The sequence below is a fragment of the Amblyraja radiata genome, chromosome 4 (genome assembly GCF_010909765.2).
Source record: "Amblyraja radiata isolate CabotCenter1 chromosome 4, sAmbRad1.1.pri, whole genome shotgun sequence".
In the NCBI taxonomy this organism is placed as follows: Eukaryota; Metazoa; Chordata; class Chondrichthyes; order Rajiformes; family Rajidae; genus Amblyraja; species Amblyraja radiata.
The window spans coordinates 84111400-84139333 of NC_045959.1; the positions used below are offsets into that span (position 1 = coordinate 84111400).

The 27934-nt window shown below is 40.7% G+C and overlaps 1 protein-coding gene across 1 annotated transcript in view; it reads right to left on the reverse strand.

The window, feature by feature from the left end:
• ago2 (argonaute RISC catalytic component 2) overlaps positions 1-27934 on the reverse strand; it is an 82353-nt gene that overhangs the window by 33901 nt on the left and 20518 nt on the right. Inside the window, exons 2-9 of the mRNA XM_033019880.1 lie at positions 21995-22184; positions 21091-21211; positions 19402-19583; positions 18497-18633; positions 13245-13379; positions 8787-8874; positions 7689-7836; positions 5157-5276 (exon numbers count right to left, since the gene is read on the reverse strand). Coding sequence (XP_032875771.1) covers positions 5157-5276; positions 7689-7836; positions 8787-8874; positions 13245-13379; positions 18497-18633; positions 19402-19583; positions 21091-21211; positions 21995-22184 — 1121 coding nt within the window. The remainder of the gene's footprint in view (positions 1-5156; positions 5277-7688; positions 7837-8786; positions 8875-13244; positions 13380-18496; positions 18634-19401; positions 19584-21090; positions 21212-21994; positions 22185-27934) is intronic.

A 27934-nucleotide genomic window follows, 5' to 3' on the forward strand; every position in this document is an offset into this window, starting at 1 on the left:
GCACGGGAGAATTATGCCTCCCTAAGAGATCGATCTCTTAGGGAAGCATAATTCTCCCGTGCTTTTACTATTTATGGCCATTTTATATATATTTTATATACATTTCATATATGTAAAATAATGACCATTTTATAATTTTAGTCAGGATAGGATATTTTTAAGTCAGAGATATAGACTCTTGATTAGTACAGGTGTCAGAGAGGTTATGGGGTTACGAGGGAGATAGATCAGCCATGATTGAATGGCGGAGTAGACTTGGTGGGCCAAACGGCCTGATGAACTTATGTCCTTATAACTGCATGCTTCACCTGCCAACTTTTTATGATTCATGCATAAGAACACCTCTGCACTTTACTTGCTTACAATCTCTTTGCACTCAGAAGGTAATCTATCTTCCTCTTATTGAAGTGTGAGATCTCACGTTTCCCACATTAAACTGCATTTCACCCATTTTTTAGGCCTCAAAGCAAATATCAGAAAACCTGATAGAATGGAATGCAAAGTCTTTACTTGCTGGGAGAGAAAGGTAATAATGTGGATATGGCAATGGATGGCTGTAGACCTGTAATTGATGCCAGTCACTAACCTATCCTCTCAGATGGGGGCAGATATCCAGAAAGGCAACAGCAGAATCAGAAATGAATCATATGAGTGGGAGCAGGGCAGAAATCGGCAACAAAAGTTTGAATTAACTGGAATCTGCGCAAGATTCATTACATATAGTAAGCATCTGAAGAAGCTATGCAATGTGATAACAGGAAACGCATTGCAGGAGGGGAGCTTATTGGGGATCTCTTGAAGAAGAGCGCACTCAGACAATCCGGGCGCGAGAAGGGATAGTTCATGGTAAAGATAAACCAGTTGAGTCCAGGGAACCATCGAAGTGACAGAAGGCAGAGGTATCACAGATCTAAGTGGAAACAAAGTGAACCACGCAAGAAAGAATGGAGTTAATGTAGAAAGAACGTTTTCTTTATGCATAATGTGGGAAAATTAGTTTATGTGTTTATGAAGGAATAAATTACTTAAATGGAATGAAACTACAAAATGTCACTAAATACAAGAATCCTGGGGTGGGGGAGATCCGAATACACAATTCACAACATTAACATGTAGATACGCTAAGGAAGGGCAAGGGGCAGAGGCAGGAACGAGGGAGTACTCCAATGTCGGTACACCTTGCAAATAAGTACTCCTGTTTGAGTACGGATGGGGGTGACAGCCTACCCGGGGGTAGCAACAGCGGACGGGCCTCCAGCACAGAGACCGGCCCTGTTGCTCTGAAAGGTAGGGAAAAAAAGAGGGCAATTGTAATTGGGGACTCTATTGTTAGAGGGTCGGATAGGCGTTTCTGTGGACGCAGTCGGGAGACCAGGATGGTGGTCTGCCTCCCTGGTGCCAATGTCTCGGACGTGTCTCAACGCATCCGAGATATCCTGAAATCAGAGGGAGAGGAGCCTGAGGTCGTGGTACATATTGGTACAAATGACATAGGTAAAAAAAGTGAAGAGGTCCTGAAGGGAGGATTTAGGGAGTTGGGAGGAGAGTTAAGGAAAAGGACCAAAAAGGTAACAATCTCAGGATTACTGCCTGTACCACGCGACAGTGAGAGTAGGAATGGAGCGAGGTGGAGGATAAATGCGTGGCTGAAAGACTGGTGCAGAGGGCAGGGATTCAAGTTTCTGGATCATTGGGACTTCTTTTGGGGAAGGTGGGACCTGTACAGAAAGGATGGGTTGCACTTGAACCCGAGGGGGACCAATATCCTGGAGGGGAAATTTGCAAAGGTCACTGGGGAGACTTTAAACTAGAATGGTTGGGGCGAGGGACTCAAATAGAGAAAGCTAGTAGACAGAATGGGAGGCAGGAAGCAGAAAAGGGAAGCACTCGGACACAAGAGGAGAAAGAAAAAAAAAGGAAATAAACAGAGAAGAAGAGACGGGGGGGTTCTTAAATGTGCATATTTTAATGCTAGGAGCATTGTAAGAAAGGTGGATGAGCTTAGAGTCTGGATAGACACCTGGAAGTATGATGTTGTGGCGATCAGTGAAACATGGTTGCAGGAGGGCTGTGATTGGAAACTAAATATTCCAGGATTTCGTTGCTTCAGGTGTGATAGAATTGGAGGGATAAGAGGTGGAGGTGTTGCATTGCTAGTCAGGGAAGATATTACAGCAGTGCTTTGGCAGGATAGATTGGAGGGCTCATCTAGGGAGGCTATTTGGGTGGAACTGAGAAGTGGGAAAGGTGTAGCAACACTTATAGGGGTGTATTATAGACCGCCAAATGGGGAACGAGAATTGGAAGAGCAAATATGTAAGGAGATAGCAGATATTAGTAGTAAGCACAAGGTAGTGATTGTGGGAGATTTCAACTTTCCACACATAGACTGGGAAACACATTCTGTAAATGGGCTGGATGGTTTGGAGTTTGTAAAATGTGTGCAGGATAGTTTTTTGCAGAAATACATAGAGGTACCTACTAGAGGAGGGGCAGTGCTGGACCTCCTGTTAGGAAATGAGACGGGACAGGTGGCAGAGGTATGCGTTGGGGAGCACTTCGGGTCCAGTGATCACAATACCATTAGTTTCAATATAATTATGGAGAAGGTCAGAACTGGACCTAGGGTTGAGATTTTTGATTGGAGAAAGGCTAACTTTGATGAGATGCGAGATGATTTAAAAGGAGTGGACTGGGACATTTTGTTTTATGGGAAAGATGTAGAAGAGAATTGGTGGACATTTAAAGGGGAAATTTTAAGAGTACAGAATCTTTATGTTCCTGTTCGGTTGAAAGGAAACAGTAAAAATTGGAAAGAGCCCTGGTTTTCAAGGGAAATTGGACATCTTGTTCGGAAAAAGAGGGAGATCTACAATAATTATAGGCAGCATGAAGTAAATGAGGTGCTTGTGGAGTATAAGGAATGTAAAAAGAATCTTAAGAAAGAAATTAGAAAAGCTAAAAGAAGATATGAGGTTGCTTTGGCAAGTAAGGTGAAAGTAAATCCAAAGGGTTTCTACAGCTATATTAATAGCAAAAGGATAACGAGGGATAAAATTGGTCCATTGGAGAAACAGAGTGGGCAGCTATCTGCAGAGCCAAAAGAGATGGGGGAGATATTGAACAATTTCTTTTCTTCGGTATTCACCAAGGAGAAGGATATTGAATTATGTGAGGTAAGGGAAACGAGTAGAGTAGTTATGGATACTATGAGTTTCAAAGTAAAAGAAGTACTGACACTTTTGAAAAATATAAAAGTGGATAAGTCTCCAGGTCCTGACAGGATATTCCCTAGGACATTGAGGGAAGTTAGTGTAGAAATAGCCGGGGCTATGACAGAAATATTTCAAATGTCATTAGAAACGGGAATAGTCCCCGAGGATTGGCGTACTGCGCATGTTGTTCCATTGTTTAAAAAGGGTTCTAAGAGTAAACCTAGCAATTATAGACCTGTTAGTTTGACTTCAGTGGTAGGCAAATTAATGGAAAAGATACTTAGAGATAATATATATAAGCATCTGGATAAACAGGGTCTGATTAGGAACAGTCAACATGGATTTGTGCCTGGAAGGTCATGTTTGACTAATCTTCTTGAATTTTTTGAAGAGGTTACTAGGGAAATTGACGAGGGTAAAGCAGTGGATGTTGTCTATATGGACTTTAGTAAGGCCTTTGACAAGGTTCCTCATGGAAGGTTGGTTAAGAAGGTTAAACTGTTGGGTATAAATGCAGGAATAGCAAGATGGATTCAGCAGTGGCTGAATGGGAGAAGCCAGAGGGTAATGGTGGATGGCTGTTTGTCGGGTTGGAGGCAGGTGACTAGTGGGGTGCCTCAGGGATCTGTGTTGGGTCCTTTGTTGTTTGTCATGTACATCAATGATCTATATGAAGGGGTGGTAAATTGGATTAGTAAGTATGCAGATGATACCAAGATAGGGGGTGTTGTGGATAATGAAGAGGATTTCCAAAGTCTACAGAGTGATTTAGGCCATTTGGAAAAATGGGCTGAAAGATGGCAGATGGAGTTTAATGCTGATAAATGTGAGGTGTTACACCTTGGCAGGACAAATCAAAATAGGACGTACATGATAAATGGTAGGGAATTGAAGAATACAGTTGAACAGAGGGATCTGGGAATAACCGTGCATAGTTCCTTGAAGGTGGAATCTCATATAGATAGGGTGGTAAAGAAAGCTTTTGGTATGCTAGCCTTTATAAATCAGAGCATTGAGTATAGAAGCTGGGATGTAATGTTAAAATTGTACAAGGCATTGGTGAGACCAAATCTGGAGTATGGTGTACAATTTTGGTCGCCCAATTATAGGAAGGATGTCAACAAAATAGAGAGAGTACAGAGGAGATTTACTAGAATGTTGCCTGGGTTTCAACAACTAAGTTACAGAGATAGGTTGAATAAGTTAGGTCTTTATTCTCTGGAGCGCAGAAGGTTAAGGGGGGACTTGATAGAGGTCTTTAAAATGATGAGAGGGATAGACAGAGTTGATGTGATCAAGCTTTTCCCTTTGAGAATAGGGAAGATTCAAACAAGAGGACATGACATCAGAATTAAGGGACAGAAGTTTAGGGGTAACATGAGGGGGAACTTCTTTACTCAGAGAGTGGTAGCGGTGTGGAATGAGCTTCCAGTGGAAGTGGTGGCGGCAGGTTCGTTGGTATCATTTAAAAATAAATTGGATAGGCATATGGATGAGAAGGGAATGGAGGGTTATGGTATGAGTGCAGGCAGGTGGGACTAAGGGAAAAAAGTTGTTCGGCACGGACTTGTAGGGCCGAGATGGCCTGTTTCCGTGCTGTAATTGTTATATGGTTATATGGTTATACAGCAATTAGAAAAGATAATGGAATGTTGGCCTTTATTGCAAGAGACAGTTATAAAAGTGACGAAGTTTTGATACAACTTTACAAGGCACTGGTGAAACTGCATCTCCAGTTTTGTGTAGATTTTTGGTCTCTCTATTTAAAGGATATATTTGCATTGAAGGCAGTGCAGAGACAGTTCACAAATTTGATTCCAGGGATGAAGGAATTGGTATACAGAGAGGTCAGCAGACTGCCACTGTGCTGCACAGCTTCAGCCATTCTGAAGTCAGAAGCAAAATTAAATAAAAACAAATTTAATAAAATTACCTACTCACCAGTTTGCTGATCTCATCCTGTCTGTCTGGTGCAGATCTGGCAGTGGCTCTAATCATAGTTGAGGTTTGATTGTCTGTCAGCTTCTTTATACATCTCTGTCCAGCTACAATATTACACACCTATGACAAAAGCAATTAATATCAATATGCCATTAAAATAAGTTTACGGCATTGTTAATTAGAAAAATTGCAGATGCTGGCAATCTGAAAAGAAAGAAAATGCTGAAACTTTACACAGATGAAGTAGAATGTACAGGAAAAAAGTTCAGGTCAAAGACTAATTTTACAGCATTAATGGAAATAAAGATCCACTAATAGAAAATTAATATTGAGTGTGAAAATGGCAAATCTTTGATCTATTCATTATATCAGAAACAAACACCTAAAATTTCATTACACTATGCCAAATTTAATTCCATCCCTGTAACACTCAATTTAAAGTTGGAGCAATTATCATTACAGAACCGAAAGGATGCTCTATTTACTTTCAATACAATTTGCATCAAAAGAGTGCTGTCTGGGGGCCAGGTCAGATAGAGAGTCATGGCTGCAAGGTGCCCAATTACATGTGAACAGACAACATTGTGAAAGCAAATATAATTGGCGATGATGGCTAAAGTAGTGTCAAACAAGAAGGACAAGGAAAACTAAGGAGACAAAAGTTAAAGTGAAACATTTGAATACATATTGCAATTTTAGATCATCCATTCATCACACCAAAGGGTCTGTCCCACTGCGGCGACCTAATTCGTGAGTTTAGAAGAGTTTGCCCTCGACTCATACTCGCAGCATGGTTGACACGAGGCCCTAGGAGGTCTTTGTAACTCTCCTTCATGCTCGAGAGTAGTCCCCGCGTACTCGAGGCCTCAGCTAGGCCGCGCCATTTTTTTCAACATGCTGAAAAATGCCCGCGAGTAAAAAAAGGTCGCCATGGGGAAAAAAACATTTTTTTTTACTCGTAGGTTTAGTCGAGGTAGGTTGCCATGCTATTCGTAGGTAATCGAAGGCAATCAAAGGTAATCGAGGGTAGTCGAAGGTAAAGCTCGTTGAGAAAAAAGGTAAGTAAACCGACCGGTAATGTTAAATGGGGGGTACACACAATTGCTGGGGAAACTCAGCGGGTGCAGCAGCATCTATGGAGCGAAGGAAATAGGCGACGTTTCGGGCCGAAACCCTTCTTCAGACTGATGGGGGGTGGGGAAAGAAAGAAGGAAAAGGGGAGGAGGAGGAGGGGCCCGAGGGCGGGCGGATGGGAGGGTGGGAGGAGACAGCTAGAGGGTTAAGGAAGGGGAGGAGACAGCACGGGCTAGCCAAATTGGGAGAATTCAATGTTAATGCCATAAGGACGCAAGGACCCCAGACGGAATATGAGGTGCTGTTCCTCCAATTTCCGCTGTTGCTCACTCTGGCAATGGAGGAGACCCAGGACAGAGAGGTCGGATTGGGAATGGGAGGGGGAGTTGAAGTGCTGAGCCACCGGGAGGTCAGGTAGGTTATTGCGGACTGAGCGGTGGTGTTCGGCGAAACGATCGCCCAACCTACGCTTGGTCTCACCGATGTAAATCAGCTGACATCTAGAGCAGTGGATGCAGTAGATGAGGTTGGAGGAGATACAGGTGAACCTTTGTCGCACCTGGAACGACTGCTTGGGACCTTGAATGGAGTCGAGGGGGGAGGTGAAGGGACAGGTGTTGCATTTCTTGCGGTTGCAACGGAAAGTGCCCGGGGAGGGGGTGGTGCGGGAGGGAAGGGAAGAATTGACGAGGGAGTTGCGGAGGGAGCGGTCTTTGCGGAAGGCAGACATTGGGGGAGATGGGAAGATGTGGCGAGTGGTGGGGTCACGTTGGAGGTGGCGGAAATGGCGGAGGATTATGTGTTGTATTTGCCGGCTGGTGGGGTGAAAGGTGAGGACCAGAGGGACTCTGCCCTTGTTGCGTGTGCGGGGATGGGGAGAGAGAGCAGTGTTACGGGGTATGGATGAGACCCTGGTGTGAGCCTCATCTATGGTGGCGGAGGGGAATCCCCGTTCCCTGAAGAACGAGGACATTTCCGATGCCCTGGTATGAAATGTCTCGTCCTGGGAACAGATGGTAATGTTAAATGCCCGCTAAACTTTATTAAAAGTTGTCTGGCTTCTTAAAAGTGTCTCCACTTCTTCTCCCCCCTTTTCTCCCCCCCCCCCTCCGCGCTCTCTAAAGGACTTACCGTAACTGTGCCAGCCGTCTTTTACCTTCCTGTTCATCGCGGGTGTGAATTTCAGACAGCGCTCCCCCGCTTTCCCTGGCCTCTGTCGCGTGTGCGTGCATGTGTGTGTGTGTGTGTGTGTGTGCGCAGATGGTCAATCTGGCTCGCGGTTTCATCGCTGACGGTCGATCCAGCTCGAGGATTTTCAGGCGAGTGCCCTCCAGCTTGAAGGTCGAAGATAGTCGCTGAAAAGTCGCGTTAGTGGGACAGGCCCTTAAGTGTAAATTATCTCAGTACATTTTATTGCAAAGCTTTACTTAAAAGCTGTGATTGTCATAGCCACCTTACCTCAAGAGGAAGATAGGTGTGCTTTTGCTCCTGTCCGACTTGTAGACATGGTAAATGAGGATAGCGAAGATTTAGTTTGTGCTTATCCTTGAAATATTGTGCTACTGTGCATTCAACAGTCTGCCCATTCTCTTGCTGAAGTGGGAATCTATGCAAATTCAAGGAAAGTAAAAAGTTCACATTTTACCAATTGATAAACCCTCACAAAAAAAAGTTTTTTAAAAAAATTAAAAGCACTTGATAATTACAAATGAACCATGCTTATAGTCACAACAATCTTCAAATTAGAAATGGTTTTCAGAATAATATACCAAAGATTTATCTTCAACTGTGAAACCATAAATGGTCTGTTACACCAACCAGAGATTGGTTATGATCTTCTTGGTTCTTGGTTTCTTGGTCCTCCAAAATATTCCAAATGGAATTTAAACTGGAGGTGGTGAAGGGAGGGCTTAAGCCAGAAAGGGTTATTGGGAAGAAAGAGCTACTTTAAATTTAGTTGCATCTGGTTGGGTAACTATAGTTGGGTGGAGATTATTCCATGCTTTAATTGTGTGGGGGAAGAACGAATTGCTGTATACATCTGTCTTTGTAGCTGGGATCACAAATTGGATCGAATGCCCTCGTCTGCTCCTAATTGGTTTGGGTTTGGTGTAGGTCTTGTAGTCTATGTCGAGCTGACCATTTAACATTTTGTAAAAACAGGTCAAACAGTGAGCTTCACGTCTGTCTTGGAGAGGGTTCCACCCCAGAGAATTCAGAAGTTTGGTGACACTCGCTTCTCTCTCATAGGTGTTAGTAACAAATCGAGCTGCCTGTCTTTGGACACGTTCGATGGAAGAAATGGAAGATCAATTTTAGTTTTGCACTGTATAGGGAATGAGTCTAACCACAGTTCTTAAGATTGTATATCATACAGCTGCATTAATCCAAAATTCATTGGAGATTTAATTTAACAAATACTACTCTATATTTGCAGTCAAGTGGTTAACTTAAATCACATTTGCCAATTCAACCTCTAGAATAAATTATGCTTGAAGATTTTTTATTTTTTTTTTAAATACAACATTGCACTTCATTCATACATAAATATCTTACGTTTGATGGCTTGCTGGTCTTCTAGTAACATTGCATACTCTGTATTTTCTCTTCATTTGTCCACAATGAGTTATCTCCACCTTAAGTCCTAAAGAGAATTAAGAGTCTTTCAGGTGACAGACTAAATACTAATACAACAGATATCAAGGTACATCAACAACTGAATTTGACTTGCTATACCAATGCCAGCTCCTTAGAGTTACTTAACTATGAGAGATCCACACTTCATCTTCATAGGTCTGTCTGTAAGTGTTTCTCCAATTTTCTTTCTAAAGTTACAAATGAATCTGTTTCCACACATTCAAGCATTGCAGTTCACAATTTACTATCTACAAAGGATTTCCTGTTATCTTGGCAAATCTACAACTTTGGCCAATGCAAGATGTCTCTATATCTTCCCTATCAAAACTACACATATTTTGAATTTTTCTATCAATATTCTCCACAAGCTTTAACTTGTCAAAACTCTAACTTGGGAGATTGGTCCCCTGAAGGATCAGTGTGGCCGTTTGTGTGGAGCTAGAGAAAATGGGCGAGGTCTTATATTAATACTTCTCGTCCATATTAGGGGCATGTATAAGGTAGACACAGTCTTTTTTCCCCCACGGTACGAGGGTTTAAAACTAGAGGGGCCTAGATTAAAAGGGAAAGGAGAAACCAAAGGGAAACCAAAGGGTAAAATCTTCACTGAGTGGTTGTTGGGGAAATGGAAAGAGCTGCCAAGGTTTTGGAGGTGGGTACAAATACAGCATTTAAAATACATTTAGACAAGTTCATGGATACAAAGGAATTATCGGGATATGGGCAAAATGCAGGAAAATGGGATCAGCCCAGGAAAGCACCTTCGTCAGCACAGACATCATTTTTTGACTATAAAGGGCCTGTCCCACTTGGCCGTCATTTGCGCGACAGGCCGGTAGTGACACGCGTCATCATGCGTCCGCAACAGCCATCTGGAGTGCGTAACGTCATTTGAAGATAGACACAAAATGCAGGAGTAACTCAGTGGGAACGGCAGCATCTCTGGAAAGAAGGAATGGATGATGTTTCGGGTCGAGACTCTTCTTCAGTGCTGCCAGTCCCGCTGAGTTACTCCTGCATTTTGTGTCTATATCCAATCGTCTTGGCTCCGCTCTGGGAGTAGGAGCAGATCTGGATCCGCAACGGCAGTGAGCCCCAGGCCAAGCTCGGCGAGCGTTTGCCTGCTTCTGCTGCTGTTGGAGGTGAGACGTTGCACCGCGCCAGGGTCTTGGGCCTGTCCCACTTTAGCCGTCAGTTACGCGACAGGCCGGTGGCGCGCGAAGGTTTCGTGCAGGACGAAGTCTACACTCCTCCACGCCACTCCACACTCCTCCACACCACTCCATGCGCCCGTCCCACGCTACCCACCCTCTACCCACATGCTCGCAGGTCGCGTAAATGCCGCGCGAATGACGGTCAAGTGGGACAGGCCCTTAACTCTCAAGGTCTCTGATTCCAGAGATAACAATTTTACTACTATCTGTATCAAGTGGTTCTTTGTCAGGCACTTATTGAGAAAACCAATTCCACATCAACACCATCTTATCCAAAATGCAAGCAGGAAATCCTGACCACACTCAAGTGAGGCAATATTGCTAGAGAGTCTATTTGAACAGCATCTTGCAGTGATATATTCAAATGTTTGTGCTCCAGAGAGCAGAGGGCATGTAGAAAGAGACAAAAAATAATTCCCTCCAACATACAAGGAAAAAACCTTGCCAAATGTGTTTACCTTCAGGGAAAACAAGCACATATCTGAAATTTACATCACCTCATTGCAACCATTTATTTCCACTGAACCAAAGTCAGATCTAACTAGAACCACCAGGATACTGCAAGAAGTTTGCACTCCACAAGGAGCTTGGTATTGGAGATTATCTGGAAAATTATCAGTCACCATGGCAGGAAGTTCTTGTGCATGTTCCTTAGATTCTATGTGAAACTGCTGCATTTCTCAATAAAATCCAAGCTGGTATTCAATTTGAGTTGTTTCATAAAGTCCTCAGCATTGATAAATAAGGACAAAATATAAAATACAAATGGATAAAGACTAAATTTTAGAGGTTAATGATTTGTTTCAAGTCATGAATCCTTTTGATTCGGTAAAGGTTAAAGCGTTTCTAATGGCAAGGGACCATCAAGGAACTTGGTAATGAACTATGATTGGCAAGAATCAAAGATACCAGGAAATGTTTGAAGACACAAGCTTTTGTAATTAGGATAGCGGAAAAGGGTAGAGAAGGGAGAGAAGCAGAAGAAAGGAGAATGGGCAAAGAAAGAAATTGTCCTCTGCAACACAGTGCGACAAAGTGCTTTGTTAAAGTGGTCAGCTGGATCAGACCGCAAATGTTAACTTCAAAGGTGCCAAAAATTGCAGCTTCAAATCAAAAACAAATTTGTATTTCAGCCAGGAATTAAATGTTTGCTATTGGAGCCCATTGTGAATGCAGATTAAAGAACAGCAGGGAAATGTGAACATGGATTAATAGGTCAATTGCTGATTCTCAGATAACACAGCTTCCTAAAACAACATTGTTGACCATGAGGCCATTGCATATTTAAGTGTCATAAAAGGTTATCTGGAAATAGTCTACCGTAACTTTCCCATTCTTCCGTACTGATGAGTGAGCAATTAATTCTTCTCTACTCCTGTAAGACCCAAAACAAAACCCACCGATAGCTATTTCCATATCTTAGATTACAACAGTCTCACACACATGCTCCATGTATTCTCACAAGAGCCCTTCAGACCCAACACATTTAAGAGAATATCGGACAGATTTGTTCAATCTAGTGAACAACTTTAATGCAGTAATTTTAGATAAATTAATTACAGTGGCAGAATAATTAAGTTGGTTGGTAAGAATCAAACATAATGAAAAAATATTTTCAAAAAATTGTGACACTTTACTCTGGAATGCTAAAGTACAATGAAAGCAGACTCAATAGTAACTCTAAGGGGACCTGGAAATTGTGATAGAATTATATAAAATGGAAATACGCCATTCAGTCCACCATATACAAGCCACCTGGAAGGCACAGAGAACATAAAACAGTACTCAGCCAAAAATGATGAAAGGTTAAACTAATCTCCTCTATCTGCATATAATCTTGATCCCTCCTTTGCCTGCATATACATGTGCCTATCAAAAAGCTTCTTAAATGCAGCTGTTGTAAATGCTTCCACCACTACCCTGGCAATGAATTCCAGGCACCTACCATTCTAGGCAAATAAATTTCCCCCCCTACCCTTAAAGCTATACCCTCCAGTCAATGATGTTTCCATGCTGGGAGAAAGGTTATGACTTTCTCCCCTATCTATGCCTCTCATCAAGTCTTCCCACAACTTCCCATGCTCCAGAGAAAACAATCCAAGTTTGTCCAACCTCTCCTTCTAACTAATACCATCTAATCCAAGCAGCATCCTGGTAAATCTCTTCTGCGCTCTCTCCAAAGCCTCCACAACGTTCTTGTGATGGGGCGATAAGAACTGTGCACAAAACTCCAAATGCTGCCAAAACAAAGTCCTATAAAACTGAATATATATTCCCAATTCTTGTATTCAATGACCCGACCCGATGAAGGCAAGCAGACCATGCACCTTCTTTCGACTCTACATGTGTTTCAGAGACCCACCCATATCAATTCCAGACAGCACCATTTGGCCCATAGGCTTCGGTGCAAAGCAATTTAAATGCTCATTTAGACACGTGTTAAATGTGCTGGTGATTTTTGCTTCCACTGTTGTCTAAAAGTACATCCAGGCACTTGTCAATCTCTGTGCAAAAAGTTATGGACAATGGAAGGAAAAATAACAGGAGGCGGCATGAACTGGTGACCTTTACCAATAAACCGGCATAAGCTAACGGGACAGAACATCTCTCTGTGCAGTACCATCTTATTATTCTAGTTCAAAAGGTATTTGTGAAATAAACTCACTCACTCAAATTTCTGCTATTTAGGAATCGATCAGCAACAATGCGATTTTTAATTTTCAGTAGTAGAGTCAAAATAATATATTTATTTATCTTTGGAACCTGGGCTATGCTACTTAAGTAACACTTATTATCCATCCACACTTGCCTTGGCAACTGTGTAGCTGGAGTCAAGCGAGTAGTCATATATGACCAGGTTGATTAAGTGTGAACAGTATTACAGAATAACATCGTTTGTAAAACAATCTTGAGCTCTCACCATCATTTCTTCTTGTAAAGATTCATAAATTACTGAATATGGTTAATTTTGTTGCAGGAGTTTCCAAGCTGCTAATTGGGCTTTAACCTCTGGAGTTTCTTGATAGTCACATAACTATATCCCCAAATTGAAAAATTAACTCATTCATTCATATTTAATATTGTGCAAAAAAAATTAAGGAAGAAAATATGAACAGACCGTTAGATTCCAATGTTTAATTCTGTATTTTGTTTTCACAATTACCTTTTATCTCCTTTGTGAATTTTACTCTCTGAGAGTCAGTTAATGGCTTCTGCTGTTCTTCAATATTTTTAAAATCCAAAACTTCACACATGAATTCAATCACCGGCTGAGCCTTGTAAAATGCTGTAGCAGATACTAAAAACAAAGAGAATTTCTTCAGATAGTAACATTCACTCTCGTTTTTAACTTAAATACTGTGCTCTAATTAATTAGCTATTGGAACAGAAAGCAATTACCGTATTTCCCGGCAATGAAGACGCACCTGCGTCGAAGACGCATCCCCATTTTGAGTTGCTAAATTTTGAAAAAAAGGCTGGCTGCAGTTCCCAGATCCCTCGCGTCCCCGGGACCAGCTGTAGCGCCCAGGTTGCCTGCCCCGGGACCAGCTGTAGCGCCCAGATCGCCTGCCCCAGGACTTTTTGTAGCGCCCAGGTCGCCTGCCCCAGGACAGGCTGTAGCGCCCAGGTCGCCTGCGAGCCCCGGGACTAGCTGCAGTTCCCTGGTCACCTGCGAGGCCCGGGACTAGCTGCAGTTCCCAGGTCTCCTGCGAGCCCCAGGTCTAGCTGCAGTTCCGCTGTCCGGTCCCGGCGGCCGCTCGCAGCCATGCAGTGAGTTGCTGGCATGATCACCGATTCCCCTCCTTCTCAACGCTCCTGCCCTCCCCGCAACTTTACCCCTGGTGGCCCAGCCATGCTGACTCGGGACAGACTCTTTCTCCCCTTTTAGGGTTAAAAAAATAGCGTCTTCATTGCCGGGAACTACGGTAAACAGTTATTCCCTTATGAGCTTCAGGATCTCTCAATCATTAGTTAAAAGCTAACAATCAGGTGCAGGAAATAAGTATGTAATAATCTGAACATTAAAAAGTCTAAAAAAGGTTGAGTTTTCTCTCACCAAAAACAAATGCATGCTTGAAGTACATATCACTGAAAGTGTTTGATCCATAATCTTAGTCAGAAATAATGGATTTCAACAGCAAGGAAACAATGATTAGAACCAAGAAGACAGATTGCAATATCAGGTAAGCCAAAGTATGGGCAACAAACAAGCACTCGATAAATCTGTAAGTAGGGAGAGGTTAACATGTATAAGCTCAAAAAGTGGTGGGCAAACTGCCAATTATGTCTGGACAATATGTTTCCATAGTAGCAATTTGTAAACTTTACAGAATTGTTAAAACTGCATTCATTATAAATTAAAACTATGACATGTATTTGGTACATTCCTTCTACCATATACAGGGGCACAATAACAGCTGCTTGAAATTGTTTCCATGCATTTAGAACTAAGCTTCAGTAAAGATAGATTTAGCACTTTGGGTCTGTGGCTTAATTTTTAAGGAATAAGATTGGCAAATGGTTATAACCAGTAAAATTACTCAATTGTGCAAAGGATCTCCTGACACTCACGTAAAAGATAAAGAAAGAGCTCATATCAAGCAGGAAAATTAAAATGGAAAATTAACTGCACGTGAGAATAGACTATTCAGGTGACAACGGACTATTCCTGAATAGAACACTGATGCATTTATAAAGAAAGCACATCAGCGCCTCTACTTCCTGAGAAGATTACAGAGAGTCGGTATGTCAAGGAGGACTCTCTCTAACTTCCACAGTAGAGAGCATACTGCCCTGGTTGCATCGTGGCTTGGTTCGGCAACTTGAGCGCCCAGGAGCGGAAAAGACTTCAAAAAGTAGTAAACACTGCCCAGTCCATCATCGGCTCTGACCTCCCTACCATCAAGGGGATCTATCGCAGTCGCTGCCTCAAAAAGGCTGGCAGCATCATCAAGGACGCACACTCATCTCACCGCTACTTTCAGGTAGAAGGTACAGGAGCCTGAAGACTGCAACGTCCAGGTTCAGAAATAGCTACTTCTCCACAGCCATCAGGCTATTAAACTCAACTCAAACAAAACTCTGAACATTAATAGACCATTAACTGTTTATTTGCACTTCATCTGTTTATTTATTTATGTGTGTATATATTTATATAATGGTATGTGGACACACTGATCTGTTCTGTATTCATGCCTACTATATTCTGTTGTGCTGAAGCAAAGCAAGAATTTCATTGTCCTATCTGGGACACATGACAATAAAATCTCTTGAATCTTGAAAAAAAGTTAATATAAAAGTTAATGCTGCCCAACCCTCTGAGTTCCTCCAGCAGTCTATATCTTTGGTATAAACCAGCATTTGCAGTTCTTTGTTTCTACGTAACACTCATTAAAACAGTGATTGTAGGAAATAATGGAAAGCAATTTCAAAGCAGATGACAAACCCAGATTTTGCACCAGCCTTCAAAATTACATGTTACATCTCAGATATTTCTGTAAACTGGGAATTAAAGGAAGGGGTTACTCAGTGGTTATGGTACTAAGCAAATTGTTGGTGCAACGGACTGACAAATACCGAGGTAAAAATAGATATCATCCACTGGGTCTTAAAAATTCAATGTAATCAGACAAAGACAATCTGGTTTTGTGCAAAGTAAATCCCGATTGACCAAATTATTGAAGTTCATTAAATTTGTAACATGCGCTGTGAATAAAGGAGAGCATGTGGATGCACCTTATGTCAATTTCTACCAAAAATTTGATAAGGAGCCTTGTCACATTACTGTGGAAAATAAAAAATCCATGGTCCCAGAAGGAACACATTGGTTTGGAAAAAAGATTGACAGGCGAAAAAGAAAATGCAGACATTAATCATTTTTTTTATTTGGAAAGGTATAACACAGACTTTGCCACAGTGATTGGCACTGGGGCCTCAATTTATTTTATAACTTATTTAATTAGCTGGGATATAACTACTGAATTGTGATGATAAAGGTAAGATTGCAAAGTAAGTTATGAAGAGAATGTCATAAATTTACCAAAGGTTATACAGTGCCCTTCATAATGTTTGGGACAACGACCCATCATTTACTTATTTACCTCTGTACTCCACAATTTGAGATTTGTAATAGAAAAAAAATCACGTGGTTAAAGTGCACATTGTCAGAATAAAGGACATTTTTTTATAAGTTTTGGTTTCACCCATGTAGAAATTACAACAGCGTTTATGGATAGTCCCTCCATTTCAGGGCACCATAATGTTTGGAACACAACAATGTCATGTAAATGAAAGTAGTCTTGTGTAGTATTCTGTTGCATATCCTTTGCATACAATGACTGCTTGAAGTCTGTGATTCGTGGACATCACCAGTTGCTGGGTGTCTTCTCTGGTGATGCTCTGCCAGGCCTGTATTGCAGCCATCTTTAGCTTATGCTTGTTTTGGGGGCTAGTCCCCTTCAGTTTTCTCTTCAGCATATAAAAGGCATGCTCAATTGAGTTCAGATCGGGCGATTGACTTGGCCACTCAAGAATTGACCATATTTTGGCTTTGAAAAACTCCTTTGTTGCTTTAGCAGTATGTTTGGAATCATTGTCTTGCTGTAGAATGAACTGCCGCCCAATGAGCTTTGAGGCATTTGTTTGAACTTGAGCAGATAGGATGTGTCTATCCACTTCAGAATTCATTATGATGCTACCATCAGCAGTTGTATCATCAATGAATGAATGAATGAATGAATGCATGAAAACTTTATTGTCATTCAGATATACACCTAGACACAGTGCACCTTGAACGAAATTTCGTTGCATTTGACTCTCCAATCAGGTAAATAGTAAAAGTAAAAGTGCTAGGTGCGTCCATAAAAATGCCTCATGTGCATGGTTCTGTAAAATAAATATATATAAAAAGTTTTTTTTAAAGTGTCGATATTTAAAAAGTTCTAGCCTCGGTTTTGTTGATTGTTCAGTAATCTTATGGCCTGGGGGATGAAGCTGTTGCAGAACCTGGTTGTCCCGCTCTTCATGCTGCGGTACCTCCTCCCAGAGTTAAGCAGTATAAACAGTCCAAATTGTGGGTGTGTGGGGGCTCTGATAATGCCCTTAGCTCTAATCAGACAGCGCTTGTACCCCATGTCCATGATGGAAGGAAGAGAAGTCCCAATGATTTTTTCCGCTGTCCCAATGAAGATAAGTGAGCCAGTACCTTCAGCAGCCATACATGCCCAGGCCATAACACCCCCACCACCGTGTTTCACAGATGAGGTGGTATGCTTTGGATCTTGAGCAGTTCCTTCTCTCCTCCATACTTTGCTCTTGCCATCACACTGATACAAGTTAATCTTCGTCTCATCTGTCCACAAGACCTTTTTCCAGAACAATGGTTGCTCTTTTAAGTACTTCTTGGCAAACTGTAACCCGGCCATCCTATTTTTGCGGCTAGCCAGTTGTTTGCATCTTGCAGTGTAGCCTCTGTATTTCTGTTCATGAAGTCTTCTGCAGACAGTGGTCAATGACAAATCCACACCTGACTCCTGAAGAGTGTTTCTGATCTATCGGACAGGTGTTTGGGGATTTTTCTTTATTATAGAGAGAATTATTCTGTCATCAGCTGTGGAGGACTTCCTTTGCCTGCCAGTCACTTTGCGATTAGTAAGCTCACCAGTGCCCTCTTTCTTCTTAATGATGATCCAAACAGTTGATTTTGGTAAGCATAAGGTTTGGCTGATGTCTCTAACAGTTTTATTCTTGTTTCTCAGTGTCATAATGGCTTCTTTGACTTTCATTGGCACAACCTTGGTCCTCATGTTGATAAACAGCAGTAAAAAATTCTAACGGTGATAGAAAGACTGGAGGAAAGACAAGGTGCTGAGAGCTCTCTTATACCTGCATTAAGGGGGCAATTAAACACACCTGAGCAATTACAAACGCCTGTGAAGCCATGTGTCCCAAACATTATGGTGCCCTGAAATGGGGCAATTATGTGACACGTTGATTGATTGAAGTATACACCATGGAAACAGGCCCTTGGGCTCACCAAGTTCACGCTGACCATCGATCGATCACCCGTTCACACTAGTTTTATGTTACCCCACTTTTGCATTCACGTTCTACATATTAGGGGCAATTTACAGAGGCCAATTAACCTACAACAGCTTTGATATGTGGGAGGAAACCCGGGCACGCAGATGAAACCCATGTGGTCACAGGGAGAATGTGCAAACTCCACACAGATAGCACCTGAGGTCTGGTTCAAACCCGGATCGCTGGCACTATGAGGCAGTAGCTACACCCTTGTGCTACATATATTTACTAAAGGCATATTTCTGTCTCCAAAGTAAAAAAGCACCAACGGCAACCGTATTTCTCGAACCAAAATAAATAAATTAGTACAAGATGCTAACCTCGGAAACCTACCATCAATATTAAGCATCATTTTCCATAATGAAGGTCTGACTGACTGATGAAATCCAAACCAGACTTCCCTGCCCCCTCCCAATGGGTTGGAACATCCCTCTGAAGGTGTGAAGAATGAACGGCCTACTGGAGTGTACCTGAAAAAAAATGTACACGTTAAGTGGACAGAAGGTAATCACGGTCTTGATTCCGAGAGCACATTCCACATAAACGGTACGGACAGCTCCCTTGTGGCAAGACAGCTCCCTTATGGAGTCCTTGCACAGGGCCACCAGAACCAGGGACATCCAAAAAAAGCGATACAAGGATTGCATCAAAGATAGCCTCAAACGAAGTGGGATTCCTACAATAGAGTCTGTCTGTCATGCCTAGGACAGAACAGGCTGATATTCCTTGACCAAAATGGCTTGTATTAACTTTCCAGGCAGCCAACGGGACAGAGTCAACAGATCCAAAGAATGCAGAAAGGCCTTAGCATCCGCACCTCCCAGCGTGTCCCCCCCCACCCCACCCAAATATGCACCTCTTGCATTAATATTTCCATTCTTACAGGCCATGGTGTAATCCTTGAAACAATTTTAATGACTTGTTTTTTAAAACTTGAGTCATAGAATCATAGAGTGATACAGTGTGGAGACAAGCCCTTCGGCCCAACTTGCCCACACCGGCCAACATGTTCCAGCTACATTCGTCACACCTGCCTGCACTTGGTCCATATCCCTCAAAACTTGAAGGGATCTTGAGATTTAAATATGTGAGAATGTAGCATGGATCAAAAAACTTCAAAAGTGATCAATCGTTACAATAGCCCATTCCTGCAGTGTTACTGATTTCCTTTAATGTACAGAAATGTATGCAAGCATATCTACTAAATGCCATTTTAAGTCACAGATGTTTTTCCTCACCTCATGGATGGTAGATGTCTCATCACAACATCCAGTGCTTGAATAGATTCAAAAGGAATTGATGGGAGTCGACCTGAAAGTGCATCATGCAAGGCTTGGAGGCTGACACATGCCACCCATTTTATCACCACCTTAAAAATTCTATCCTTTCCTTCGCCTGGTAAAGTCACCTCAAGCTCCACCTATTTAAAAATAAAACAAAATATTAAAACAGAAATCAGTACATCAAGAGACATCACCCATATCTTATGGGTAAATAAAAATACTTAAGCATTAGTCACAGCACATATTGAGATTACATCTGCACAGAAATTTCATAATCAGGAGTAAATTGATAATGCAAGTAGAAATACAAAATTGTTTGACAAACCAATGAATAGTAGTGAACAATTGATTAACAAAGTGTAGGAAACTGTAACATGTGAACAGCACCCCCCTTTTTTCACCACAAACCTGTAATTCTCCAATTTTAATTGTTGAATTTATCATTAAATTTCACTGAACCATCACTGGGAGCCAAATCTTCAGCTGCTGTTTCCCACCCGTCATGTTATCTTATTCGGCTTACAATCCAATGTAGTATATTAAGCTCATATGAAATACGGGAACATTTTACTCCATCAAGTATATTTACTGCAAATTGTTGGAATGGCTGACACTTACAGCCTCAGCTATGTTAACCCTAAATCTGTACACAGTGACACTTCTAATTTCATGGTAATAATTCAGTGCAAATTATTTTGTGAAATCTGCAGAAAGCCACACATTTATTTTTGCTGCTGTCTTACCATGATTAGATTTGGGGATTTTTTACTTTGGAAAGAAGGGTAAAAGGAGCAACGCAAGCTAAGGTGGAACATGTTGGCAAATTATAATGTGGAGCAAAAACAATTGCTATGCACATTGTCTAATATTATCCAGGTGTACATGGGAGCCATCACCAACAATTACTCCAGCCAAAGTTCTTTGCTGAGACTGCTTGACTGGTGTCAATCATGGAATAGCTAAAATATCTTCAGTCTCTCGACAACAAATATATAAGCTTTGCAATGTCCAAATAGTCCTAAGTTATTCACTTTGGCCAAACTCCATGCTCCGCTCTATAATTCATATTGCAGTGTTTACTAAAAGGTGTATGTAGCTACCTTGACATGGAAGCATAAATATTTTTACATAATGTAGCTGGGTCAGATAGATAGATCTGGTTTTTTTTCTCCAGAAAACTGTAGACTAAACAAAGCATAATTCTCTGGAATAAATAATAATAAATGCTAATATATTACAGATAAAATTATGCATACACTTAACTCATAACCTGTGCTATTGCTACCTCGCAAGTTCCACCTTAGATTTCAAATCACATTAAAGTACTTTATATATAGCAACCCACATCTGGATGCAAATAAGTTCTCAAACTTACATATTTTAAAAACAGAGGGATGTAGTTTGTTTTTACACTACATTCAGAATTCAAGCATTTTTGTACAGATTTTTATTCAATTCATAACAGTGCCTTCACAAATCTTACTAGCTTTAAAGCTCCCATTTTCCAACTATGTAAACTATATTTTCAATATTGTCACCATAGAAAGCCAACATGCTCTATCTTTTAAACAACCAGATAAAGAAAGACAACATTCAAACTGACTTCATAAAGCATTTAGTGGAAGCTATGGTAATTGTACTCACCCTGTCTCGCCCTATAGGAAGAGGCATAGCAGTGTAGAGGTTCTTTCTTCCATCAAACACTGGTTTTCTGTCGCCAAATATCTGATTTTTAAAATGTTGAACCATGTGTTCAACAATTTCTCTACAAATAAAAAAGTTCCAAAATTATCCCCAATTCAAATTTACAAATTCTGAACACAACCATAAACTACTTTAAATTTGGTCCCTTCACACTGCTATGTAATTACACCTGGAAAGATTTATTAAATGTGGCATTTTCTGTTGTCAGATGATTACATGGCATTTTCATAACATTTTAATTTATTTCTGTAATGATAGTGTGATAAGCAAAATGATTTGGCCCAGTATATCTTTTGTCTAAAGTTTCCAAGTATCAATTTGAACAAGATTTCTGAAACAAAAGTCTTGGAAGTTAATGTTTGAAACTTACGTTAGCATTGAGTGTCTCAAAGCCAGAATGTAACTCTGGAATATTAATGATTTAATGCATAATTTGTTTTAAACTGTCTTCCACTCACTACCTTTTCTAGCAAAATTATAGGAGAAAGTTGCAATAGTTTAGCTCTGTTTCTTCCCCCCATAAATAAACTATTTTCTAATTATATTGTCCAAAAATCAACTGACTGTCCAAGGATATAATATATACAATATATTTTGTAACTTTGTGCACGCCGGAAATGTTGCGGCACTTGTGTACTGCCTAGGTGAGGTCTCCTACACGATATTACTGGGTTGTATGCTAAACAAAGCATTTCACTGTACCTAGATACATGTGAGAATAAAGTATCATTGAATCATTGCTATTTCCCCTCTTGTCACCAATTTATTAGCTAACAAATTCATCAATATTTCAGGAATCTTGTTAAATTTAATTTGAAAAGAAAGCAACTTTATTTCACATTACCTGTTTACTCTTCTTGGGCATTTGTCCGGCTTTATATCAATATCATAATGATAGATTTCAATTTTTGGAATGTCCACTTCAAAGAAATTGGCCTGAAGCTTGATTGGTCGACCCATTGTGCCAAAATCGGGTCTAATAGGAGGTTTGAAAGTTGAGAGTGTCTGCACTGGTGGTGTTGGGGACGATGGATCTAGATGAGAAATGAAATTGTATGAGAATTAAAAAGAGCTTGCACATATTAATCATGGTTAACAACATTTCTTGTGCTCTCGACAAGACTAAACTTGAATTCTTACTGAGACCATCTTATCTGTATTCAAAGACAAAGTTATGGTGGACAGAGTTCAGGTCAGGATACCTCGATAGTCTGGAGTCAGGATTACAAAGGTTTGTGTTGGAACTCATAAGAGTGGATAAATCCCCAGAGTGGATACATTTCTCCCAGAGAAAACGAGGCTACTGAGCGTTTTTTTTTTGTATCTCTCTTAGCGACAGATGAGGTGTCAGAAGACTGGAAGATGGTCTGTAGTGTATCTTTATTTGAGGTTTTTGTGACTATCTTTCGCCAAGTCATGTAACGACAAGCTAGTGTGTGTTACTTCAGTGCTGGGCAATTATTGGTAACAATCCTAAAGAGAAAGGATTTATGTACATTTGAAAATGGGGAAGCATCTAGTTTATTTTTATGGAAGTAAGATAGAAGATGAAAGGAGTACAACATCCATTATCTATATGGACTATGCAAGGCATTTGGCAAAATCCTACATAGTAGGATGGTCCAAAAGCTTAAGGCACACAAGACAACCAAGCTAACTGGATTCAAAACTGGCTTGGTGATAGGAAGCAGGGTAGCGCTGGAAGCATGTTTTTCTGATGGGATGCCTTTGACAGGTGATATACTGTAGGAATCCATACTGAGACCATCGCTGTTGGTGATGCACGCTAACAACTTGAATATCAACGTAGAACGAATGATTAGGAAATTTACGGATGATTCAAAAATAGGAATTATACATAGTGAGGAAGGTTCTCCAAGGCTACATTATGCTGTAGATTAAATGAAAAATTGGGTGAAGCATTGGCAGATGGAATTTAATCTAAACTGGTGAGATATTGCATTTTTGGTAGACAGATAGAGATAGGACATACAATGGCAGGGATTCAAAAAGTGTTAAAGAACTTGGGGTCCAAGTCCATTGTTCCCTGAAACTTAAGAGTTAGAGCACTCTTGGAGTTGCCACATTTGAGGAAGGATGAGATTGTGCTGGAGAGTGTAGAGGAGATTCACCAGGAAGCTGCCTACATTGGAGGAATTTAGTTATGGGGGAAAACTGGATACTCCAGGTTTGCTTCCCTGGAGTAGAAGCAGCTGAGATTCGAATGTCAATTCTCATTGGCATGCAGGGCTATCCAAAACACAAGGACATGGTTTAAGATGGGAGGAAGGAGTTTAAAAGAAGATATGAGGGGTAAGATTATTTTAAAAAACACAGTAGTTGATCTTGAACATGCTGCCAAAGAAGGTAGCGGAATTTGATATTAGTACATTTACAAGACCTTTAAGCAAACACTTAATAGACACGGCACTAATGCAGGGAAATGGAATTACTGTAGGTGAGCAAAAATGGCATTATGTACATGTTTGTCTGATAGGTTCATTTCCATGCTGCACGATTCAATTATAATCAAGTGTTATATAATGGCTGTAATAAAGAGCAATTTCAAAAACAATTCTTAGGGCATAAATTGAAGTCTTGCAAGCCAATGTGCCTGGTCTTAGTCAGATTTATTTAAATTATTCAATTTCTGTTTTATTTTACCAAAGTATCTCTCCTGAACTCATGCATCCCTTAAAGGTATGGGCAGCACGGTGGCACAACGGTTGAGTTGCTGCCTCACAGCACTTACAGCGTTGGAGAGGAGTTGAGTATAGGAGTAAAGAGTCCTTCTGCAGTTGTACAGGGCCCTAGTGAAACCACACCTGGAGTATTGTGTGCAGTTTTGGACTCCAAATTTGAGGAAGGATATTCTTGCTATTGAGGGAGTGCAGCGTAATTCCCGGGATGGCGGGACTGTCATATGTTCTTCTTCTTCTTCGTGCGTATGACGTGCCTAGCCTAAAGTTGTAGGACAACTTGTTCTATTTGATCTTATTTGATTGTGCACGCCGGGTTGCTTGCATTCGTCGAAACAGGGTGGACCACGTGAAGGTTGCAATCTTCCACCCCTGTCATATGTTGAGACTGGGCTTGTATACACTAGAAATTAGAAGGATGAGAGGGAGTCTTATTGAAACATATAAGATCATTTAGGGATTGGACATACTAGAGGCAGGAAACATGTTCCCAATGATGGGGGAGTCCAGAACCGGGGGGGGGGGGGGGGCATAGTTTAAGAATAAGGGATAAGCCATTTAGAACGGAGATGAGGAAAAACTTTTTCATCCAGTTGTGAATCTGTGGAATTCTCTGCCTCAGAAGGCGGTGGAGGCCAATTCTGTAGATGCTTTCAAGAGAGAGTTAGATAGAGCTCTGAGAGATAGCGGAGTCAAGGGATATGGGGAGTAGGCAGGAACGGGGTACTGATTGTGGATTATCAGCCATGATCCCAGTGAATGGCGGTGCAGGCTCGAAGGGCCAAATGGCCTACTCCTGCACCTATTGTTATTGACTCGGGTTCGATCTCGACTACGGGTGCTGCTGTACGGAGTTTGTGCGTTCTCCCCGTGACCATGTGGGTTTTCTACGAGATCTTCGGTTTCCTCCCACACTCCAAAGAGGTTAATTGGCTTGGTGTATGTGTAAATTGTTCCCAGTGTGTGTGTGGATAGTGTTAATATGTGAGGATCGCTGCTCGGCGCGGTCTCGGTGGGTCCAAGGGCCTGTTTCCGACTAAACTAAATTAAAGTTATACATCCAATTCCCTTTTGAAAGTGAATTTGCTGCTATCATCCTTTTATGACCATTCCAAATTATAACTTGCCACGAGATGTTCTCATCTCTCCTCTAATCCTTTCGCCAAATATCATTGAACTTCATTTTCTGCCCATAGTCCTTCTAACCAGTTGGAGGTTGCTCCTCGTTTAAATTGCAATTCAAAACCTAGAACGTGCTTTAAAAAAAGCTGTTTTCGCTCAGTAAAATTTAAATGTCCTTTACAAAAGTAACATTTACCAACTATTAAAAAGTGTAAAATATAGAAAAGAGTCTGCGACCAGCAAAAAAGTTGTCAAAAATATGCATCAAGTTACGACACTGCCCAACATAAATAAGGATTATCTACTTCAACAGCATTCGTCAATTACCCTTATCTAATTTAAAAGGCATGCTCCTCCTGCCAGTGCCTTGTCTTATACACAACGATAAATTTGTATGTCCAATCAAAGAAACTCCAAATCATGCCTCATGGTATAATACTTTTACTGTTTCTCATAGAATTACCAGACTGTTAATGTTACATTTCTTCATTTTAAGTTTTGTACTGTGCTTGCATTCCCCAATTCATCAAAAGGAAGCCCATTCACCATATTTCTTAGGGCATGGTGGGAAGCCTTTCAATTTTCTTTCAATGCACCTCCTGCACTACTGTGGATAGGGTTTGTTCTCTAATTATGTTTTTGCACTAATGTCTTTTTTTTGTAGTCTTCATTCTTTTTGAATTGTATGTGATTTGTGTATAATTTCCTTTTGTCCAAGTCTGTGCCTGTGATGCTGCAAGCAATATTTTTCATTGTACCTGTACCCTATTGTACTAGTGCATATGGCAATAAATTTGAACACGTATCCAATTGAATTCACACCAAATCTTCATTTCCACCACTGTTCAAGTGGTTAATTTATGTTCAGCACATTCCCATGATTAAGGTTAATGAATAGTACAAAGTATCACTAACATTACAGAACAATATCTACTGTAGATTTATTTCTGGGATCCACCTCATGCCTGGTGGAGAAAGTTTCAAAACACCAGGGTGCAATAGAAAATAAACTGCAAACTCAATCATCTCCACTCAAAGTAATTGAAAAGCTCTGATCCATAATGTCCATATGTGAATCCAAAGCTGTGATTTGAAGATGGTGGTGGTGGAGGGACAAGATGGAAAGGTAGGTGCAAGAAGTTCATGCAAGGTGAAATGGCAAACTGTTGCCTGGATTACAAAAAAAGTGGACAACCTTTCCTGCAAGCAGAAAAAAATGGCAAGTTGAATTTGTTTGCCACTGTTTATACATGGGAATTATTGCTTCAGATGGTACTTTTCTCCTACATTACCAGAAAAGTGATATTTACAGTGCAATAATGTCAAGCAGGCCCAATCAAATGTACAGCACTGTGGTATTCAGTTGTGAACAGAATTTCTTTCAGCACAAATGATTGGAATTATTATATGGAATAAATTGCAAGAATTGTCTTTTTATCCTGGGAATGCTTTATGATTTAGAAATGTCTTATTTTTAATGTAAACCATGAATTTCATAATGATTATTTGAGCCGTCCACAGTAATATAACGCCAAATGTAATGGTTCATCACAAAACTAAAGTGGCTATGTAGCTGGAAAAATAACCACTCTAAAACGCAATCTGTTAAACAGCTTACAAACATGCAAAGAACTTTCAACAACATTTTTCCGCATGTGTGGAAATAAATGTTCAGAGTTCATAAGGCTTAGGGGCAGAATTAGGCAATGCGGCCCATCGAGTCTACTCCGCCATTCAATCGTGGCTGATCCATCTTTCCCTCTTAACCCCATTCTCCTGCCTTATCCCCATAACCTTTGACATCCTTTCTAATGAATAATCTGTCAACCTCTGCTTTAAAAATACGCACTGACAGCCTCCACAGCTGTCTGTGGCAATGAATTTCACAGATTCACCACCCTCTGACTAAAATAATTCCTTCTCATCTCCATCCTAAAGGCATGTCCTTTTGTTCCAAAGCTGTGCCCTCCAGTCCTACATCCTATCCAGGCCTTTCACTCTTCAATAAGTTTCAAGGAAGTACCCCTCATTCTTCAAAGCTCCAGCGAGCAGTGGTGCAGAGCCGTCAAACACTTGTCATTAGCAAATCCATTAACTTTTATAAGAACAATTTTCTCCAAAGATGTTGACGTTAAAAGATAATTAGGCTAGATGCCAAAGTCCAATACTTATTTCACAGCTTTGCAATTATCAGGATAGCAGCTATAAAGGGCTAAATATTACATACTTACATTTCAGTCAAGATCAAAGCTAATTAGTTGACCCCAAATATGTTTTAAACTATCTTTATAATATTCAAGCATTTTACAGATATTTAGAAATTTCAACTACACGTAATTATCTTTAAAAGGTGACAGGAAAGAGACTTAAAAAATATTAAACGAAGGCCCATTCTCTTAAAATAGACAAACAAAAATTTATGACAATTGAGATGAATATCATGTTTTCAAATTGGTTCACAAAAAAAGGTTAAGTGAAGTGATTGCAAAACATTTTTTCTGTCAAGGAAAAGCAAATATACCACCTGATATTTACATTTGTATCACCCATTCTAAAATATATTAGCAATCATACGTGTGGCAATTCAAATTAAATAGCACAAGGTGTGAAAATACTTTCAACTCATAAGGTCATAAATGATAGGAGTAGAATTAGGCATTTCAGCCCATCAGGTCTACGCCACCATTCAATCATTGTTGATCTACCTTCCCCTCTTAACCCCATTTTCCTGCCTTTCCCCCATAACATCTGACACCTGTACCGATCACGAATCTATCTCTGCTGTAATAATATCCACTGAATTGGCCTCCATAGCTTTCTGTGGCAAATAATTCCACAGATTCACCACCCTCTGCCTAAAGACATTTCTGTACATCTCCTTCCTACAAGAACGTCCTTTAATTCTGAAGCTAAGACCTCCAGTCCTAAACTCTCCCAACTTTACCTCCAGTCCTAGACACTCC